At 36.1% G+C, this 22,705-nt stretch overlaps 1 protein-coding gene across 3 annotated transcripts in view; it reads right to left on the bottom strand.

Moving 5' to 3' along the window:
• Positions 1 to 22,705, bottom strand: part of AP4E1 (adaptor related protein complex 4 subunit epsilon 1) — a 72,436-nt gene that overhangs the window by 24,861 nt on the left and 24,870 nt on the right. For all 3 annotated transcript variants that reach the window (XM_032623334.1, XM_032623336.1, XM_032623335.1), the window contains 7 exons: positions 19,863 to 19,985; positions 19,651 to 19,760; positions 15,940 to 16,079; positions 14,785 to 14,897; positions 14,559 to 14,677; positions 7,873 to 8,175; positions 5,610 to 5,724 (listed from right to left, as the gene is read on the bottom strand). In XM_032623334.1, the coding sequence (XP_032479225.1) occupies positions 5,610 to 5,724; positions 7,873 to 8,175; positions 14,559 to 14,677; positions 14,785 to 14,897; positions 15,940 to 16,079; positions 19,651 to 19,760; positions 19,863 to 19,985 (1,023 nt within the window). The remainder of the gene's footprint in view (positions 1 to 5,609; positions 5,725 to 7,872; positions 8,176 to 14,558; positions 14,678 to 14,784; positions 14,898 to 15,939; positions 16,080 to 19,650; positions 19,761 to 19,862; positions 19,986 to 22,705) is intronic.

The following is a 22,705-nucleotide window of genomic DNA, read 5'->3' on the forward strand; positions in this document are numbered from 1 at the left end:
GGTGGCCTTGTAGAATGAGTTGGGGACTGTTCCTTCCTCTGCTATATTTTGGCAGAGTCTGAGAAGGATAGGTGTTAGCTCTTCTCTAAACGTTTTGATAGATTTCGCCTGTGAAGCCATCTGGTCCTGGGCTTTTGTTTGTTGGAAGATTTTTAATCACAGTCTCAATTTCAGTGCTTGTGATTAGTCTGTTTATATTTTCTATTTCTTCCTGGTTCAGTCTCAGAAGGTTGTGCTTTTCTAAGAATTTGTCCATTTCTTCCAGGTTGTCCATTTTATTGGCATAGAGTTGCTTGTAGTAATCTCTCATGATCCTTTGTATTTCTGCAGTGTCAGTTGTTACTTCTCCTTTTTCATTTCTAATTCTATTGATTTGAGTCTTCTCCCTTTTTTTCTTGATGAGTCTGGCTAATGCTTTATCAATTTTGTTTATCTTCTCAAAAAAACAGCTTTTAGTTTTATTGATCTTTGCTATTGTTTCCTTCATTTTTTTTCATTTATTTCTGATCTGATCTTTATGATTTCTTCCCTTCTGCTCACTTTGGGGTTTTGTTTGTTCTTCTTTCTCTAATTGCTTTAGGTGTAAGGTTAGATTGTTTATTTGAGATGTTTCTTGTTTCTTGAGGTAAGATTGCATTTCTATAAACTTCCCTCTTAAAACTGTTTTGCTGCATCCCATAGATTTTGGGTGTTCGTGTTTTTATTGTCATTTGTTTCTAGGTATTTTGTGATTTCCTCTTTGATTTCTTCAGTGATCTCTTGGTTATTTAGTAGTGTATTGTTTGGCCTTCACATATTTGTATTTTTTACAGATTTTTTTTTCCTGTAATTGGTATCACCTCATAGCGTTGTGGTCGGAAAAGATACTTGATATGATTTCAATTTTCTTAAATTTACCAAGGCTTAAATTGTGACCCAAGATATGATCTATCCTGGAGAATGTTCCATGAGCACTTGAGAAGAAAGTATATTCTGTTGTTTTTGGATGGAATGTCTTATAAATATCAATTAAGTCCATCTTGCTTAATGTATCATTTCAAGCTTGTGTTTCCTTATTTATTTTCATTTTGGATGATCTATCCATTGGTGAAAGTGGGGTGTTAAAGTTCCCTACTATGATTGTGTTACTGTCGATTTCCCCTTTTATGGCTCTTAGCATTTGCCTATGCATTGAGGTGCTCCTATGTTGGGTGCATAAATATTTACAATTGTTATATCTTCTTCTTGGGTTGATTCCTGATCATTATGTAGTGTCCTTCTCTGTCTCTCGTAATAGTCTTTATTTTAGTGTCTATTTTGTCTGATATGAGAATTGCTGATCCAGCTTTCTTTTGATTTCCATTTGCATGAAATATCTTTTTCCATCCCCTCACTTTCAGTCTGTATGTGCCCCTAGGTCTGAAGTGGGTCTCTTGCAGACAGCATATATACGGGTCTTATTTCTATATCCATCCAGCCAGTCTATGTCTTTTCGTGGGAGCATTTAATCCATTTACCTTTAAGGCAGTTATCGATATGTATGTTCCTATTACCATTTTCTTAATTGTCTTGGGTTTGTTATTGTAGGTCTTTTCCTTCTCTTGTGTTTCCTGCCTAGAGAAGTTCCTTTAGCATTTGTTGTAAAGCTGGTTTGGTGGTGCTGAATTCTCTTAGCTTCTGCTTGTCTATAAAGGTTTTAATTTCTCTGTCAAAACTGAATGAGATCCTTGCTAGGTAGAGTAATCTTGGTTGTAGGTTTTTCTCCTTCATCACTTTAAATATGTCCTGCCACTCCCTTCTGGCTTGCAGAGTTTCTGCTGAAAGACCAGCTATCAACCTTATGGGGATTCCATTGTATGTTATTTGTTATTTTTCCCTTGCTGCTTTTAATAGTTTTTCTTTGTATTTAATTTTTGATAGTTTGAATATGTGCCTTGGCATGTTTGTCCTTGGATTTATCCTGTATGGGACTCTCTGCGCTTCCTGGGCTTGACTATTTCCTTTCCCATATTAGGGAAGTTTTCAACTATAATCTCTTCAAATATTTTCTCAGTCCCTTTCTTTTTCTCTTCTTCTTCTGGGACCCCTATAATTCAAATGTTGGTGTGTTTTACGTTGTCCCAGAGGTCTCTGAGACTGTCCTCATTTCTTTTCATTCTTTTTTCTTTATTCTGCTCTATTTTATCTTCCAGGTCACTTCTCCATTATTCTGCCTTAGTTATTCTGCTATTGATCCCTTCTAGGGTATTTTTAATTTCATTTATTATGTTGTTCATCATTGCTTGTTTGCTCTTTAGTTCTTCTAGGTCCTTGTTAAACATTTCTTGCATTTTCTCCATTCTATTTCCAAGATTTTGGATCATATTTACTATCATTATTTTGAATTCTTTTCAGGTAGACTGCCTATTTCCTCTTCATTTGTTTGGTCTGGTGGGTTTTTACCTTGCTCCTTCATCTGCTATGTGTTTCTTTCTTCTCATTTTGCTTAACTTACTGTGTTTGGGGTCTCCTTTTCACAGGCTGCAGTTTTGTAGTTCCCGTTGTTATTGATGTCTGTCACCAGTGGCTAAGGTTGATTCAGTGGGTTGTGTAGGCTTCCTGTTGGAGGGGACTGGTGCCTATGTTGTGGTGGATGAGGGTGGATATTGTCTTTCTGGTGGGCAGGACCGCATTCAGTGGTGTGTTTTGGGATGTGTGTGACCTTATTATGATTTTAGGGAGCATCTCTGCTGATGGGTGGGGTTGTGTTCCTGTCCTGCTAGTTGTTTGGCATAGGGTGTCCAGCACTACAGCTTGCTTGTCATTGAGTGGAGCTGGGTCTTAGCATTGAGGTGGAGATCTCTGGGAGAGCTTTCACCGTTTGATATTGCATGGAGCCAGGAGGTCTCTGATGGACCAATGTCCTGAACTCAGCTCTCCTACCTCAGAGGCACAGGCCTGATACCCGGCTGGAGCATCAAGACCCTATCAGCCACATGGCTCAGAAGAAAAGGGAGAAAAAGAGAAAGAAATAAACAAATAACAATAATAAAATAAAGTTATTAAAATAAAAACTAAAAAAAATTATTAAAAATTAAAAAAAAAAAAGACAGAAAGAAAGAAGAGAGCAACCAAGCCAAAAAAACAAATACACCAATGATAACAAAAACTATACTTAAAAAAAAGGACAGACAGAACCCTAGGACAAACGGTAAAAGCAAAGCTATACAGACAAAATCACACAAAGAAGCATACACATACACACTCACAAAAAGAAAAAAAGGAAAAAAATATATATATCTTTTGGGAAGTCTGAGGACTTCTGCCAGCATTCAGTAGGTGTTCTGTAGGAGTTGTTCCACGTGTAGATGTATTTCTGATGTATTTGTGGGGAGGAAGGTGATCTCCATGTCTTACTCCTCCATCTTGAAGTTCTCTGCAGTTCTTTTATACCTTGATCATTTGGCTATACCTCTCTGACCATCCCCAGCTGTTATTAATTTTATTTTTTGAGAGACTAACAGTCTAAACTTGATGTGGTTTTCAAAAATCCACAGTTCTGTAGACAGGAGATTATCCTGCTACTTCCCCTTATTATCTCTGGTTTTATCTAACATTGGGGCTACAACATATTCAAATAACATTTTAACAGAATAATCCACACTGATTCCTCAATGCTTTTCTTGGGTAGGAACTGGTAATAAAAGTTAGTTCCCTGTATCCCACCTATGTTTGCTAATTCACATTATCTTACAATATTTTCCTGAAGTTTATTGTTACGAACTTGGCATTTTTCTACCCGAGAGAGCTAAGTACTGTATCTTTCATAAAAGTGACATTTGACTACTACTCTGCAAATGATTTATAAAAATCTCAAACAAGATCAGTATCAGAACCGATTGCCAATTGAAGGATTCCAGAATTAACAACTTTTTAAGCAGAAAATACCTATTTTTCCCCCACTCTTTACTTTCTGTAATAATCACAATTATAAGATCCATGATTTTATAACTTATTCTTCAAGTACATAGCATAAGCACTTGCTATGTCCTGTCTCGTAATTGATTTTCTTTTCCATGATATAAAAGACAGTTTAGGCTCATGAAATTTCTATTTTACTTTAGAGAACTTTTGAAAAATAGGTTTGGGAGGAGAGGGGAAGAGCCTAATTTGACAGTTTAACCCCATTTATAATGATGATTCCATGATCAAAAATGTACTTGGCAAATGAATATACTAGCTTGGGGAGTTTCAGGTCTATTATATTTGCATCAGCCACTTAACTTATTTTAAGAAAGAAGAAAGGCAGTGCCAGAAATTAGGGTCCTTGTCCTACCCCCTCTTGCCTACCCTAGCCTTGAATTGCAGTAATAAGAGCAACTGATGGGGAATTCCCCAGTGGTCCAATGGTTAGGGCTCTGCACTTTCACTGCAGGGGGCATGGGTTTGATCCCTGGTCAGGGAACTAAGATCCCACATGCCACACAGCACAGCTGAAAAAAAAAGAGCAACTGATGGCTCCCAGACATTTGAAAATAAGGAAATATGACAACTGGACCATGTCTCCCACTCTGGAACTCCAGATTTTCACTCCATGCCTTGGATGTCATAAGGCCTCTATATGCACTATAGTCAGAGGTTGGGCAACTCTAATTCAAAACTTTATTTCCCCTCACATATTCTATCAATATATGAGGAGTTAAACGGGAAGGAAACTGATTACCCTTTGAAAGAAAATTGTATTTTCTAGGCCTTTAGGTATCGTTGTGCTAAATAATGTCAAAAACTTTAAAAGAACAAATACTTCTGCAAAATAATAACATCAAGCCTATTATTAGTGTTTATACTTTTTGGTTTCATTGTAGGATGAACCATTTAGTTGTACTCATATGCCTAGCGCAGAACCTAAAAAATAATAAGTACTCTACAAAATCATTAAATAACGAATAGGAGAAAAAAAAGACCTTTCAGCATTGAACTTTTCAGTATTAACATTCTGAATTCCTATACAAATAATATTCAATGGTCTCCCTTTATTCATACATATGTGTATATATATATATGTATATATATCTATATATATATGCCATCCACCATCAAATATCTCAGTGATCTCCTCTTTACTAAAATAATGACAGAAGTCTTTTCCTGACAGCCTACATTTTTTAAATGTAAAGTTATTCTTTTCTTTCTAGGCTGTTCCTAAATTCACTTATCAGACATTTCGCTGGAGGAAGCATTTTAACACACTTAAGCTATACAAGATTGTTCAGAATAAAATGAAACTCACTAGTTCATAGTAACCAGAGTTTTCTTCTGAAACTCTTCTGCAGATATGCTCACGCTGATATCTGTCAGCCCTTTAGCACAGTGATCAACATGATAATTCCACCTTCAAGTTCTTTTAAAATTCCAGGATGGCTGCCATATCTTAGGTACTTATGTACATGAAACCTATGGCTTTGGGAACACCTCTAGGCTAACTTTTTTTTCCTGTTTACCCCAAATAAGGTCAGGGTGAATAAGTCACAAGCAGACTTAACAAGAGATAGTGAATCTCCTTAGTTATTTACTTACATGACTATAATATCAATTGCATTAAAAAGTGATGTCCCTACAATCTAGCTTATTATAAACCCATGAAAAATTACCTTTTTCCTGAGAAAGCTTTTCCTCCTGCCGTTGGTGGTGAGGTTTGTAAGGTGCTGCCCCCTGACTTAGTTCTTCAGCCACAAAACCATCCAGAAAAGATAAGGAAGCATCTACCTATATTAAAGTAAAGCAAAAATTAGGAATTAAAAAAACTTACCCTAAACATTAGACTGCATATTCACAGAAGTGATTTCAGCCCATATTTCCTAAAAATAATTTTTAAGTGAAAAACAGAACTTCAACTCTAAAATTGCTATTCAACTCTTTCTGAAACATCTATAATCAAAACACTCAGCTAAGAATCTAACAATATTAAGTCATGTGCACTTATTATTCATTTCACTGCACTGCAGAATACATTTTTGAGCATCCAACATGTTAAGGCATCATGTTAGATGTTATAACTGAGACAAAGTAAGACACAAGTCCTGCTTCATGAGACTTGTAACCTACCAGAGGAGAAGACACATACACTATAAGCTATAGTGTCTACATTAGTTTCCTCCTGCAGGGGGCTAAAAACAAAGCCCCCAGCAAAGGCTAGTTCCTTCTGGAGGCTCCAGTGGAGAATAGGTTTCTTGTCTCTTCCAGCTCCTAGAGGCTGCCAGCATTCCTTGGCTTGGGGCTATATCACTCCAATCTTTGCTTCTATTGTTACCTGGCCTTCTCCTCTCTGACCTCTTGCCTCACTTTTGTAAGGACCCTTGTGATTGTATCATGCCTACTCAGATAATCCAAGATAGTCTTCCCATTACAAAACCCTTAACTTAATCAAACCTACAAAGTCCCTTTTACCATATAAAGTAACTTATGCACAGGTTACAGGGATTAAGATGTGAATATCTTGGGGAGGCCCATTATCCAGCCTCCCACAGTGCCTTTGATTTAACTATCCTATTCCATTCTACCTAAAAATGCTTTGTTACAAGCCTGTGGAAAATTACTTAATTTCAATCAAGTACAAGAATAGAAAGGTACAAGAGAATGCTTAAATGAAAAGAGATGAAGAAAGAGTAAGGGGAAAAGGAGAAAAGAAAAAGTGAGGAGAGAAATAAAAATGAGATACACAAGAGGATATAGCAGTAATGACCTCAGAAACCACAGATTTGCCTCTCTTAATTTAGCCAAGTGTATACAAACAGCTCAGATAATTTAGAACAGCAGGTAATTCTCAAAAAATTTAAGTGGCATGTCACACTGTGCATTTGGCAAAGTTTAGTTTTGATAAGATTTTTTTTTGAGTTTTTTTTTCCATGTGGACCACTTCTAAAGTCTTTATTGAATTTGTTACAATATTGCTTCTGTTTCACGTTAGTTTTTTGGTCACAAGACATGTGGGATCTTAGCTCCCCAACCAGGGATTGAACCCACACCCCCTGCATTAGAAGGCAAAGTCCTAACCACTGGACCGCCAGGGAAGTCCCTCAATAAGATTCTTAAGAGATGAAGCCATGTCATCATCATTATCTTTTATTGTAAGAAAGGGAAGTAGAGTAACTAACTAGTTTAATACTATGTATAGCATATTTATTCATATAGTCTCTGGAATGCCTACCAAATGTTAAACCAAGGCCTCTACCCATGAGGAGCTAATGAAAAAAATTAATGAACAAAGGTTCAAAATGAATACAAGCCATGAACATCTGAGTCATAATTAGTGGGAATACTGCCCATCCTCCCCTCTTCTTCAACTATATGACATCTAATATAAAAATCTGAACAAATCTGACTTCCTTCTGGAAGTTTTCAGATTTACACCAATCTGACAGAGAACTCAGAGGTGAGCAGTAACTAAGTGCTTTGGATTAAAGGCAGCACTGGCTGAAAGTCGGTGGGAGAAGAAAAGGCGGGTGATCAGGTTCCAAAGTAGTAAAGATTTAGATAGTAGATGGACAAAATAAAATGGAGAACTCTTTTTCTTACATTCTCAAAGAGAGCAATAATAAAATGACATATTAGAGAAGTTCAAAGGAGATAAAATTTTTAAGTTCTCAAATTATTATATGTTAAAAGAGATTGTCATAGACTATAAACCCCTGCACTGCAGTTCTCCAGAACAGATTAGTCTTCCTGACTATTTAGGATCACTACTGAGTAGAAGCTCTCAAATGCTCTCTCACACTAATGTGAGAAAAATGCCAACCTTCATCTAAAGTGCTACAGAAATTACATTTTGGCATATTCCAGATATATCACAAATGCAAGAATTATTCTGTTTAAACACAATGCAATTTTGTAAAAGATGGAATGCAGATATCTTACCACCATGTCTTCACAACTCTTATCAACTGGAAGCAAGCCCTTCATAAATTTCACATTCTCATGCAAATGTTTTAATTCAAATGCATGCTGTCTCAAACAAGTATCCAAAGATGTGGTAAATTCCTGGATTAATCTCTCAACTACATTAGAAGAGTGTGCTTGAGGTGTCAACTTGGTCACAGCAGCAATTATCCAGGCTTTTGTTTCTGAAGAAATGGAGTCACTTCTAAGTAACTTGTAGAGCTTGGTTATAACTTCCTCTGGCGTTTCCTTATCTAAGAGGTAGGAATACTCCCCTAAAACCTAAAATAAAGAAATGTATATATGCAAATATCAAGTTATATAACAACTATACTCAGAAATTTAAACAAAGTGCCTACTGCCGGAATGAATTTAATTTATACTAAACGTATTCTCATGGTGAAGAAATTATTAAAGATACAATTGTATATTTTAGGTTCAAAATTACATCAAGAATTGGAAGTGAGTACAAAAAGGTTTTCCATATCATTAACAATATATAAAGTAGCATACCGTTACAAGTTAGCTTTCTTCTGAACTTCCAGGTTTGGATGTTGGTTTTTAAAAGCACTTTCACATTCTGTTACTATTTTTTCCAATAAGCATTTAAACAAGTGGTTCTCACATACTAGTATGCATAAGAGCCACCTGAGGTGTTTCATAGTAATACACATTTCTATACTCTCCTCCCAGATAATCTGATTTAGTATGTCTGTGGTGGGGATATACAATACACATTCTGAAAAAGCATCAGCTGATTCTGATGTAGATTATCCACAGAAGAGACTCTGACGAACACTGATCTATTTTACACATACTCTTTCCTACATCTAATTTATTCAGGTGATATATAATCCTATCGGTCTAAGGATCCTTAATAAACTGATAATTCATGGAGTGTGAGATTTTTCCTAAGTAGTATTTATGAAGTATATTCATGTATAATACTGGGACCAGCAAGAAAAAACAGTGAGGTGAGGTGATAGGCAAGGGAAGATTTATGGCTAGTAACAAGAAGAGGAAAAAAAAAAGAAATAGGACTACATAAATTCAATCCTTAAATAGTAAGATAACTTTTTGACTGGTTTAATAAAAGATGGAAGGAAGTTCTAGAAGAACAGGTAACCTAAATCCCAGTTCAAAAATCAATGGACTTGAGCTTCCCTGGTTGCACAGTGGTTAAGAATCAACTTGCCAGACGTAGAGAGTGGACTTGAGGACACGGGGAGGGGGAAGGGTAAGCTGGGACGAAGTGAGAGACTGGCATGGACATATATACACTACCAAATGTAAAATAGATAGCTAGTGGGAAGCATCCACGTAGCACAGGGAGATCAGCTCGGTGCTTTGTGACCACCTAGAAGAGTGGGATAGGGAGGGTGGGAGGGAGACGCAAGATGGAGGAGATATGGGAATATATGTATATGTATAGCTGATTCACTTTGTTATAAAGCAGAAACTAACACACCAGTGTAAAGCAATTATACTCCAATAAAGATGTTAAAGAAAAAAAAGAGTAGCCCCCACTCACTGCAACTAGAGAAAGCCCGCAAGCAGCAACGAAGACCCAATGCAGCCAAAAATAAATAAATTAAATTAATTAGTTAAAAAAACATCAATGGACTTAAGCTTCTGGGAAGATAGAGTAGGTGAATTTTTTCCACTATTCTTCCTGCTAAGTATGCCTAAAAACCCTTGATGTTATACATAAAACACATATACAAAGACTGAAAGTAGAGAAAAAAAGGCAGATGACTAAGAACCTTGGGACCTAAGGAACAATACAGTGGGTTATCTGTTGCCTCATATACCTCAGACTGGGGACTTGAGAGCCAGGAACCTAGAAATGCCAGTGGGAAAGGACAAAAAAGCCCCAAGAAAAGCCTGCCCTCTAGCCAAAGGGCCAGGAAGACAGAAAACTTTCAGATAATAATCCTTCTACTCCAGCCAAGCACCAAATAGAAAAAACTGTAGCCCCACCCATACCAGCAAAGGTGGAGTGGTGAGTCAAGACTTCAACCCCTACCAGGTTGTAAAAAGCATCTCAACTCCCCAGCAAGGGTGGTAACAGAGAGACTGAGTGAAAACCAGGAACTTCATCCCCGCCAAGCTGTAGAAAGGCCCACTCTTCTGCAGTGTCTGTGAAGACTACATAGGAAGCCTATACTTCACCTCCACCCAAGTTTAAAGAAGTAGCCCTCCCCCTCTCTGCTGGAGTGGTGTCAGGGGAAGCCTAGCAGAGACTCAGGCTCAGTGGAGGCCACATAGTTAGAGATATCTACACCCCATCTCAACACCATCACCGAAAGAATTAATCCACATCTATAGAACACACCACCCAACAATAAGCAGAATACCCACTCTTTTCAAGCACCCACAGAACATATAAGACAGATCATATCTTAGGCCATAAAATAAATCTCAACAAACTTAAAAGAACTGAAATTAGAGTACTTTCTCTGACAACAGTGGAATCAAACTAGAAATCAGTAACAGGAAAGATAACAAGAAATTTTCAAAACCCTTAAAAACTAAACAACACCCTTGCACACAATCTTTCCAGGAAACAGAAGAGGAAAGAACACTCTCAAGCATTTTATGAAGCCAGTATTACCTTGATACCAAAACCAAACATAGCAGAAAAAAAACAAGAAAACTACAGACCACTATCCCTCATGCACAGAGATGCAAAAATTATTAACATGGTCTCAAGAAATATACAAAAAACAATTCTAGATTAATAAGTGAGTTCAGCAAGATTGCAGGGTATAAGAACAAAATACAGAAATAAACCTATACACTAATGTCCACTAATCTACAAAAAAAGGAAGCAAGAGTATAGGACAGAGAAAAAACAGTCTTTTCAATAAGTGGTGCTGGGAAAATTGGACAGCTACATGTAAAACAATGAGATTAGAACATTTCCTCACAACATACACAAAAATAAACTCAAAATGGATTAACAACCTAAATGTAAGACCTGAGACATACAACTCCTAGAAAAGGACACTCTTTGACATAAATCGTAGCAATATTTTCTTGGATCTGTCTCCTAAGGCAAAAATAAACAAATGGTATGCAATTAAACTTAAAAGCTTTTTGCACAGTAAAGGAAACCATCAACAAAATGAAAGATAACCCTCATAATGCGAGAAAATATTTGTAAATAATGCAACCAATTTGTATATTTTGGTTTAATTTCCAAAATATACAAACAGCTCATATCAAAAGAACAAACAGTCCAATGAAAAAACGGGCAGAAGACCTGAACAGACATTTTTCCAAAGAAGACGTACAGATGGCTAACACATGAAAAGATGCTCAACATCACTAGTTATTAGAGAAAAGCAAATAAAAACCACAATGAGATACCACCTCACACCTGTGAGAATGACTATGATCAAAAAGTCTACAAATAATAAATGCTGGAGAGGGTGTGGAGACAAGGGAACCTTTCTATATGGTTGGTGGGAATTTAAATTGGTGTAGCCACTATGGAAGACAGTATGGAGGTTTCTTAAAAAAATTAAAAGTAGAGTTGCCATATGATCCAGCAATCTCACTCCTGAGCATATACCTGGAGAAAACTATAATTTGAAAAGATACACGCCTCTAGTGATCATAGCAGCATTATTTACAACAGCCAAGACAAAGAAACAACCTAAAATGCCCATCAACATATTTAATGGATTAAGAAGATGTGGTATATATACACAATAGAATACTACTCACCCATAAAAAAGAATGAAATAATGTCATTTGCAGCAACATGTGTGGACCTAGAGATTGTCATACTAAGTGAAGTCAAAGAGAAAGACAAACACCATATGATATCACTTATATGTGGAATCTAAAATATGACACAAATGAACTTATCCACAAAAGAGAAACAGACTCACAGACATAGAAAACAAATTTATGGTTACCAAAGGAGAAAGGGGTTGGGGGAGGGATAAATTAGGAATTCGGGATTAGCAGATACAAATTACTATATATAGAATAGATAAACAACAATGTCCTACTGTATAGCACAGGGAACTATATTCAAAATCCTGTACTACACCATAATGGAAAAGAATATGAAAAAGAGTATGTACATATATGTATAATTGAATCATTCTGCTGACACCAGAAACTAACACATGCTGTAAATCAACTATACTTCAATAAAATGAAAAGAACCAGAAAACAAACTAGTGGTTACCAGTGGAGAGAGGGAAGGGGAAGGGGCAGGTTACGGGTAAGGGATTAAGAGACACAAACTACTATGTATAAAATAGATAAGCAACAAGGATATACTGTATAGTACAGGAAATTATACCCATTATCTTGTAATAATCAATAATGGAATATAATCAGCAAAAATAATGAATCACCATGCTATACACCTGAAACTAATATAATATTATAAATCAGCTATACTCCAATTAAAAAAAAAGATTTTGAAGTTTCTCCTGAATTTGTATCACTTTGCACCATCGTAAAGTTGAAAAATCATAAGCTTAACCATCTTAAATCAGGGACCATCTGTACCTAAGTATAAATCTAACAAAAAAGGTACAGGATTTGTATGCTGTAGAAAAAGAAACACTCTAAATATATGAACATATCATGTTCATGGAGGAAAATACAAATGGACACCAAATACAACAATCAATTTAGACAAGGATTATCAATGCTAAAACCATTGATGAAAGATAGCTGAAGAACAGATGTTCACAAAGTCTCACAGAATCACCTCACAGATTAGTTCTAAATTAGTAAGGAGAAACAGCATGTTTACAATGGCGAGAACCTTTACAAAGGTCACCATCTTAACCAAACAAAAGAATTTACTATCACCAATAATTGGAAGAACTGACATTATATGCATCCTGATACAATGCAGTGAGAAATACATATTGACAATGTAGTATTCTTGCTAAAAATGTTTAACTGAACCAGAAATAGTCCAATTCAGAATGCTGGACATTCTGCAAGTCAACAGTATTCATCCAAAAAAATCAATGTCATGAAAACAAGAAGAAACTGCGCATCACTGTAAAATAAAAGACATTAAAAGACATAGCTAAATGCAATTTGTGAATCTTAACCTGATATGGGATTGGGAGTAGAAAAATAGTCATAAGAGACATCTTTTGGACAACTGGATAAGTCTGAATATGGACTGTATATTGGGTGATATTAATGAATTAAGGTCACATTTCTTAGGTGCAATAATGGTTTTATGGTTATCTAGAACATCACTCTTGGGAGATTCACACTGAATTTTTTATAGGGTAAGTGTCATGAGGCCTGCAACTCAATTTTATTTTTATTTATTTTATTTATTTATTTTTTGTGGTACATGGGCCTCTCACTGTTGTGGCCTCTCCTGTTGCGGAGCACAGGCTCCGGACACATAGGCCCAGTGGCCATGGCTCACAGGCCCAGCCACTTCGCGGCACGTGGGATCTTCCCGGACCGGGGCATGAACCCGTGTCCCCTGCATCGGCAGGCGGACTCTCAACCACTGCGCCACCAGGGAAGCCCCTGTAACTCAATTTTAAATGGCTCAACAAAACAAACTGTATATAGGTAGACCTAGCTATAGATATAGATGTACTGGGTTGGCCAAAAAGTTCGTTCGGGTTTTTCCATAAGATCTTAGGGAACCAAATAGATACAGTAAAGCAAAGGTGGTTAAAAATATTAACTGGGAATCTAGGTGAAAAGTATAGGGGTATTTATTATGCCATTTTTTCAACTTTCCTGTAGATTAGAAAAGAATTCTTTAATAAAAGTCTGGGTAAAAATTATGGTTAACACGCTAACATTTGGCAAAACCATAAAATATTAAAGTGTGAATATCCTATGACCCAGAGCTGCACTTCTCCAAATCTCCCCCTAAAGAAATGCTCACTCATATGCACAAGAAAGAATATACAAAGGTGACAGGATGTATACGATTATGTAGGTTTATATAACGTAAAACTGTGACCTTGTTTTGCAGAGGTGATCTCCTTGCTGGCTTTGATGAAGCAAGCAGCCATGTTGGGAGGCCCACCTGGCAAGAAACTGAGGGCAGCTCTTGGAGCTAAGGGCAGGCAACAGTCAACAGTATGAACCTCAAACCCTCAGTCTTACAGCTGCAAGAAACTGATTTCTGCCAACAACCACATGTGAGCTTGGAAGCAGATCCTTTACTAATCAAGCTTCAGATGAAACAGCAGCCCCAAGTGACACGATGATTGCAACCCTGAAAGACCTTAAGCAGAGAACCCATGCCTGGACTCCTAACCCACAGAAACTGTGAGATAACAAATGTATGTTGTTTTAAGTTTGTAGTAACATTATTATGCAGCAATAGAAAGCTAACATAGCACAGATATATGAGTATTCACATATTCAAAAACAGATTCACATAGAAAACACAACAAATGCATTGTAGACACAGACAGGCATCTAAATAAATACCCATATTTAAAAGACTAGTCAAGTGAGATGGCAGAGAGAATGAATAGATAAGTAAATAGTTAAGTGATAGAAGGTAGCCACTGGGAAAGAAAATTGACAGCTGAAGGAGTTAACTGAGTAGAACGGAATGATTTCTGAAGAAATATATTATTAGTATTTGACTTTATAAAAAAAAAATAAACATTTATGATTCAATGTACTTTGCTCACCCAACTCATAACTTGAAGAAATCTCTGTGGGTAGAACACATTTTCCACATCTAGTAAAGTGAAATAAGACTGAACTGCATAGAGCCTTAATTGTTGATTTTCTGTTTCATCATCAAAACCTACAAAGAAATTAATATGCCATTTTAATTTCTACTAAATTCTCTAAGGACTCTGTAATAAAAACATTTAATTTTAAAATCTTTGCAGAATGCAACAGTTTACTAACCTTCTGCTAGCAGTCTCAGAAAGTTATTGGGAATATCAGGATGCATAACATCTCCTCCCACTGAAAATACAGCATTCATTGTCTGAATAAACCACGCATTATCAGGAGCATATGTGTCCACAGTGTTAAGAACAAGTACACTTCCAAACGCCACTTATTAAAATTATCCTTTCTGTATAAATCTTAAAAAAAATAACCCTCAGTTCATCCTAGTTTGGCATTTATACCTTTAACTTCTGCCAATAAATTGTTCTATACTCCAGCTTTATGTAAAATAGGTGCTCAGTAAAAGCTTATTGAATAAACTTAATAAACCAGTTCATGGTGCTTTATCTAGCACCATATATTACACATAACAGGTGTCCAATAAATAACTCTGAAATAATTGAAAGAAATGTTCCAGCTAACTATGGACAAAAACAATGGAAAATGATATGCACTTCAGAAACTAAATGTTGTGACATGTCTATCTGAACAAGTTGTTGACCCTCTTTTCTAATCTGTTCTTCTTCAGTTCTAAAATTCTATCATTCTGCTGGCCAGAGCTATAGCACTGGTTAGGACAAAACTATACTTAAGCAATTTCCAAGATACTTTGATCAGCATTATTCATTCATTCAATCTTAGATTTAAACAACAGACATCTTAAAAAGAATGATGAGTAACCTCGTGACCTGCAAAGTTCCTTTGACTTTTAAGAAACAAATGTGAAGAAAAGTAACATGTGAATGGAGTTGCCAACTACTTCACTGTGACAATTTCTAGTATAAACAGTAGTGTAAAGGATAAATTTTTAGCATCCTGATCCCCTCAACAATCCCCTGAAAACAACAAGAACTTTTACTCAGGAAAGAAACTGAGTAGGAAGTAAAGTCAAAGACAAGGAGGGACTCTAAGAGGAATCAGACAGAGATTCCTGTATCCTCCTGCTGATAATACTGACCAATGGAATAAAAAGAACCAGGAAAAAAGTCATCCCCTAGGAAGTCTACACAAATTCTTGCTTTTGACAACAAGAGAGGCTTGAATATCAGGAATGGAAGTTACTGCTGGGCCTCTGAACTCAACGTGCAAGTGACCATGTCTAGAGCAATTATTTTAAAGTCACTGTGTAACTAAAGGTATTTTATGACTCATGGTCCAAACAAAGGATATTTCTCAGCCAGCTCAGCTATTTTGCCAACCAAATTGACAATAATATATTCTTCTTTGCTCTGATGTAAATATTCAAGCATTTTCTGGACAATCACTGTTATATTCTGTGCATTAGTAATTCTATAAAGAAGTTCCAGAGTCTATTTAAGAAAGAAAAATAAAAATAGTATTATAAAACTATGCATGATAACAAATAAATACTGTAACATATAGGTTTATAACAGTTGATTCTTCCACTTTTATGTAGCTCTACTGGGCAGTTAATAGGTGCTCAAGAAATGCACATTTTAACTGAACAGAACTTAAGAAAGGTAAGACTATTGTCAAAAAAAAAAAAGAATTATAATCAACTCCAAAGTCTAAAAGCCTTCTATTGATATAGATAATAATCATCTGACATCTCTACATGACAGGCCATGTAAAGACTAAAAAGTTAAAAGGTTAATAATCTATTTTCTAAAAATGTAACAGCTTCTTAAACCTACATTACTTATACCTGTGTGCTATGCATGTGTGCGTGTGTGTGTATACATGCATACACATATAAAAATCCAGTCTTGCAAAATGCTTTTTCCACACTACCCGAACAACAGAAAACCACACTTGAATGGATTTGTCAGCTAAGGGCAAATGGTCTCTAATGGATGGATAAGGTAGTGCAAGCACTTCAAACCCCAGCAAGGCCTACGTTCAGAATCTCGGGTATCAAGGAAGAACCATTTTACAGCTTTCTCAGTGATGAGGCATATACCTCTTGCTGCCTGAAGAAAGATGAAGGAAGACCAGTACCAGAGTAAGCTCCCATTTGGCTGGCTTTCTGAGGTTCTACATCAGGGTTGTAAAAATATCATAGTTCCCAGAAATCAGTAGGAGACAAAGGGCAATAATGAAAAAGCATCGTTTACTGGCATTTCAGGAGCAACAATATTAGCTGCAGGAGAATTTCCACATATCCTTCTCATCAAACTTGTTCATCTATCTTTAGGGTTCTTTCTAATTTTTCAGTCCTATACCCAGGACTTCAAGTACAAAGGACAACAGATTTTCAATTTTTTTTAAACTGTTCCAGTTAATCCTTAACACCATTTAAAATCTATAAATACATAGGTTCCCCATGTATTTATAACTTTCAACCTATGAAGCTACTTCAGACATGCTTCCTGTAGACTCTATACGTCACATATTTTAAGATAATCTACACCAAATTTACTTCCTACTCTAAGACCATGAAATTTAGCATTTCCAGGACTGAATGGGGACTGGTACTATGAACTGCATGGCTAGAGGTCTTTTCTGTTAACTCCTTCTTGCCTTCTTTCTCCCTGCTATGAAAGAAAAGTAATAAAATCAGGTAAAAGGGAATCCCAGCCCCAAGCAACAGGTCACTCCATACCCCAGGACCAAAGTTCTTGCCATATGGTTACTGATGGAGGTTAGAAGTGACAGTGGCATCGAGGAGACAGTACTGCAGTACCTTCTTGGGGCACCACTGATACTCAGTACCCTTCCCCAAAAATTCAAGCTACTTTTCTCACTACAGATCAGACTTCATAATTTTAAAAGTTGTCTAGTTTCCCTTTGACTCTCAGTTTTAAATGAGATCCCAATAAATAAATACAGCAATAAGAAAACTGTATCTAAGTCAACCGTGTTCAATTTAGTACTTAACCACACAAAGAAAATGCATGCTCTATGTCTGTTCAAAGTAGAAGAGCAATATAATTATTTGCTACTGTCCCTTGGCATCTTCTCATTTTTCTACAATGTCCACACATAGAAATTAGTACATCTGTAAACTTCCTGGATTCATTCAAGGCAGGTAACAATTTTCAGAAGATTAAAACTATGAATGCAAAAAACATATATGTATATATATGTAGATGGCAATTTCTTGAAAATATTATTTCAAAAATAGTACTAAAATTCAAAATTCATAATCTTATCTTTTAAAAATTATAGTTGTTTAATGTAATACAGTGTTCTCTCAATAAACTACTTTTAATTCACTGCTTTTAAGTAATTTAGATGTTTAGTAGATTCTGTTTATCTTTATTATTTTTAAAATCAGAAATAAAACTATCTACTCTTCTTACCTAGGTCCCATATACCATTTTAAATGAAGGTATAAAGTGATTCTCTACATAAGAATTAACAGATATATCTACATGGACACCCAAGTAGATACTGAAGCAATTTTATAAAAGGAAAAAGTTGAAAAAAATTAATTAAATTATACAACTTTCCTTCCAAAAAGTTCAAAACATTTTAGGGATATCTTTATTAATTCTTTCAACATTCCTACATATTCAATAGGGACTGCATTAGCCTAGTTTATAGACGTTAATAATGGAAAAAATTAATCATCATAAATAACTTCTTAAAATTGTACTAATAGAAGACCTGGGAATAGAGTTCAGGTCTCCGATTCATACAATTCTTGGACCAAAAAGATATTAATGAATCCTATACAGGTAACTGGACCTAACTCCTCCAACTCATAATTTATTTTTTTATTATTTTTTTTAAGAGTGCTCTTGTCGGGCTTCCCTGGTGGCGCAGTGGCAGAGAGTCCGCCTGCCGATGCAGGGGACGCGGGTTTGTGCCCCGGTCCGGGAGGATCCCACGTGCCGCGGAGCGGCTGGGCCCGTGAGCCATGGCCGCTGGGCCTGCGCGTCTGGAGCCTGTGCTCTGCAGCGGGAGAGGCCACGGCAGTGAGAGGCCCGCGTACCGCAAAAAAAAAAAAAAAAAAAAAGAGTGCTCTTGTCTTGACAGCATTTGTTTCATTTTCTATTTTATTTATTTCTAAAACTATTTCTTATCTATTTATTTATTTATATTTTTGGCTGTGTTGGGTCTTCATGGCTGCGTGTGGGCTTTCTCTACTTGCGTTGAGCGGGGGCTACTCTTTGTTGTGGTGCGCAGACTTCTCATTGTGGTGGCTTCTCCTGTTGGGGAGAGCCCATGGGCTCTAGGTGCATGGGCTTCAGTAGTTGCAACACGTGGGCTCAGTAGTTGTGGCTTGTGGGCTCTAGAGCACAGGCTCAGTAGTTGTGACGCACGGGCTTAGTTGCTCTGCAGCATGTGGGATCTTCCCAGACCAGGGCTCCCTTGCATTGGCAGGCAGATTCTTAACCACTGCGCCACCAGGGAAGCCCCAACTCATAATTTAAAACCATTATTGTCGCAGACATAGAGGATGGACTTGAGGACACCAGGAGGGGGAAGGGTAAGCTGGGACAAAGTGATAGAGTGGCATGGACTTATATATACTACCAAATGTAAAACAGATAGCTAGTGGGAAGCAGCTGCATAGCACAGGGAGACCCAGCTCAGTGTTTTCTGACCACCTAGAGGAGTGGGATAGGGAGGTTGGGAGGGAGACGCAAGATAGAGGAGATATGGGGATATATGTATATGTATAGCTGATTCAGTTTGTTATAAAGCAGAAACTAACACACCATTGTAAAGCAATTATACTCCAATAAAGATGTTTTAAAAAATAAATAAATAAACCATTCTTGTAATTACTGACTCAAGTGCTTTTTAGAAAAGTTCCTTAAACTTCAATAGAAAGAATAAAATGCACTCAAAAGTTAAAATACACACGTGTGCAAATACACACTGCCCACCATTTTAATCTCTCTCCATAATACCAACAAAAAGTTTAAAAATTGTAACACTTCACATACATTACTCAAAATACCAGTTTACCTCTCTTTTAATAATGGGATCAGGATGGTCTAAGCATTCAATTATTGTCATCTGGTGTTGAAGAGCCAGAGTGGGATCCTGTTGGATAACATAGGTAAGAGCCTTCAATCCTAGAAGCAAAGATTACATTATAGAAAGTGACATAAAACAAATACCCAGCAAATTTCAAAAACTCTCTTGGTAATTTCCATCAAAAGAACCAATCATCTTACCTAAATATTTGAGATTTATTTTAGGTGACAAAACAAATTTTCCAATGCACTTGGCAGCCTTCTCAAGTAATTCCGATTTAGGATAAATAGAATAGACTGTATGTACACATTCAAACAGAATAGCTACAGAAATAAAATATTATAATGTCAGGGATCATATTAAGGCATAATAAAAGAATATATCTGTGTAGAACTCCTAACAAAACAAACTAATTGGAAGGTCAGTTTTAGTCAAAAATCTTACTTATGGAAAATTTTTCAAAGATAAGAACTTTACTGTTTTCAGGCTTTATACAGTTGTTAGGATTACGTTACCACAGTACAATTTAAAGAGAATGATATATATTAATAGATAAGAATGATATATTCAGTCATGCAACAAGTATTTTCTGAAACTTCCTATGAGCCAGACATTGTTCTACTAGTATGGATACAGCGGTGACAAAAACCCCTGCCCTCAAGGAAATCACATTCTAATGGACACGTAAGTAATACATTCACTGTTCCCATATAAATAGATACTTCCAACACTCCTTGAATGCTTAAAATAATTTATTCTTAGGCATTTTCTATCACTTTTACATAGAAACTGTATATGTAGTTTATTTCAGTGCAGTTTATTTCAACATAATCATTTCAGGATGCTCTAGCATTTATTTCAAAATAGTGCCACTACTCAAAAATCTTCAAACCACTTTTTAACAATTAACCTCCAAGGATATAGAAAATCTACTGAACATCTTAATAGTGTTCAAATTTGATTTTCTGGTCTCATCAAAGATCTGATAGCTATAATAGATGATCAAAGTGGATACTAAAATTTTTTTCAAACTCTCTTAAAGAGCATAAGTCAAAGAGCTGGAGCTTTGCCATGGTAAAGAAGAATCATTTAGGCACCATTAAGTCCTGCATGTCCTGTGGAATCACAGAATGAGAAGTAAGACACAGAATCAGCAGACTTAAAAACAGTTCTACTATATAGTTGAAGCATATTGTGTCTTTGATAGAATCACTCCTGCTCTTTTTCCAAAAGCTTAAAACATAACAATCAAACATTTGTGTACAGGATATAAGATAGATCCTGAATATTCAACTAACTATGTTTTACACTGCTAAGCTGCCTATCAATTGATACACATATAAATTTCTGGTAAAAAGCTTTACATAAATAAATACTTTCTAAAGGAGAGAGAAAAGAAATCAGAAGGAAAGATTTTTAAGAAATAAACAACTCTTTAAGAAGGGAACTGACTTTAATTAAAGGAAAACCTACAAAGTAAGTCAACTGAACCTAAAAAGATTCTTTATATATCCAGATGTTATGCTGTAAAAAGTTGTTACTCTGTGCTATGAAAAAAGCTGATTTTATGACTTCACGAAGTAAACAGAGAGAGCCTTAGTCAACTAACTTAACTAATCAGCTAAGGCAGGAGTAGGCAACACATCATTAAATACAGCCCTCAGCCTATCTTTGTAAGCTGTGAACTAAGAATGATTTTTACATTTTTGAGATATAACTGACATATAAAATTATTACTTTTAGGTATACAATTACATTTTTAAAGGTTTAAAATAAACAAAGGAGAATATATGACAAAAACCTATATGACCGACACAAAACCTAAAATATTTACTATCTAGCCCTCTTTTCAAAAAAAGTTTGCCAAACCCTGAACAAACATGCTTGTCCTAAGTAAGATTAAAAATGATGATGTTCCATTTTCTATCATAACTGACATATTTTCCTTTATGGATTTCTACCATTTAGAGCTCTCCTATCAAGATGTTTTACTGACAACAAAAGCTTCTCATTACCCATCTAAAACCTAAACTTTTATATTTAGATGCTCATAAGATTTCTGAAAAGCTAGTTTAGGTAAGATTAATAGTTCAAAAATTGCACTTATTAGTCAACCTAGGCATAAATGAGCTGAAATGAACTTAACAGGTTTTTAAAATTATTTTTAAATAATTTAGAGGCTAATAGCCTTTATTCTCCAACTCTACAAAAGTCTAAGTCCATAAATGAAAAAGCAATTACTCTGCTGTCTCCTCACTGCAGTGGTTAAAAGAATACAGTAAGCCCCCTACATACGAACCTTCAAGTTGCAAACTTTCGAAGATACAAATGTGCCCCTGTATGCCAGCGGTTGTACTGTACTACCGTACTTTTCAAGGTACTGTACTGTAAGATTAAAAATGCTTTATTTATTTTTGTGTTTGTTTTTTATGTATTATTTGTGTGAAAAGTGTTATAAACCTATTACAGTACAGTACTATATAGCCAACTGTGTTGGTTGAGTACCTAGGTTAACTTTGTCGGACTTACGAACAAATTGGACTTACAAACATGCTCTCGGAAAGGAACTTGTTTGTATGTAGGGGGACTTGCTGTAGAGCCTCTAAGGATTTCTAAAGGTAAAATGCATCGTGGAGCTTTGTTTACTCTTCCAGAGGAAGCCAGGTCCTAATCAAAATACCATCAAGTAAAAAATTAACAAATTAAAAATTAATAACATTCTAACATTTGTGACACTGTGATTTTATCATAGATATTTTGGGTAGGATTATGCACAAAATTTGAAGAAGTTCTACTGACACTGTATCCTTCAGACTAGACTTTACTTTCATTTTAAATAAATTACTGTCACCACTCTGGCAGGGAGATGCGGGTACCATGCAATAAGGGTGGCAGTCCGCTCTGCCTCCTTTAACACTTGGAGAGGCAGGGGATGCTGGTTCCTTCTGGATGGGGGATGGAAGTACCCTGCCTGGAAGAGGGAGGGGCACCCCGTTACTGCTCCCTATACGACCTGCATTGAGATTAAGGGGGTGGCCCTGGT

This window comes from Phocoena sinus, chromosome 2 (genome assembly GCF_008692025.1).
Source record: "Phocoena sinus isolate mPhoSin1 chromosome 2, mPhoSin1.pri, whole genome shotgun sequence".
NCBI lineage: Eukaryota > Metazoa > Chordata > Mammalia > Artiodactyla > Phocoenidae > Phocoena > Phocoena sinus.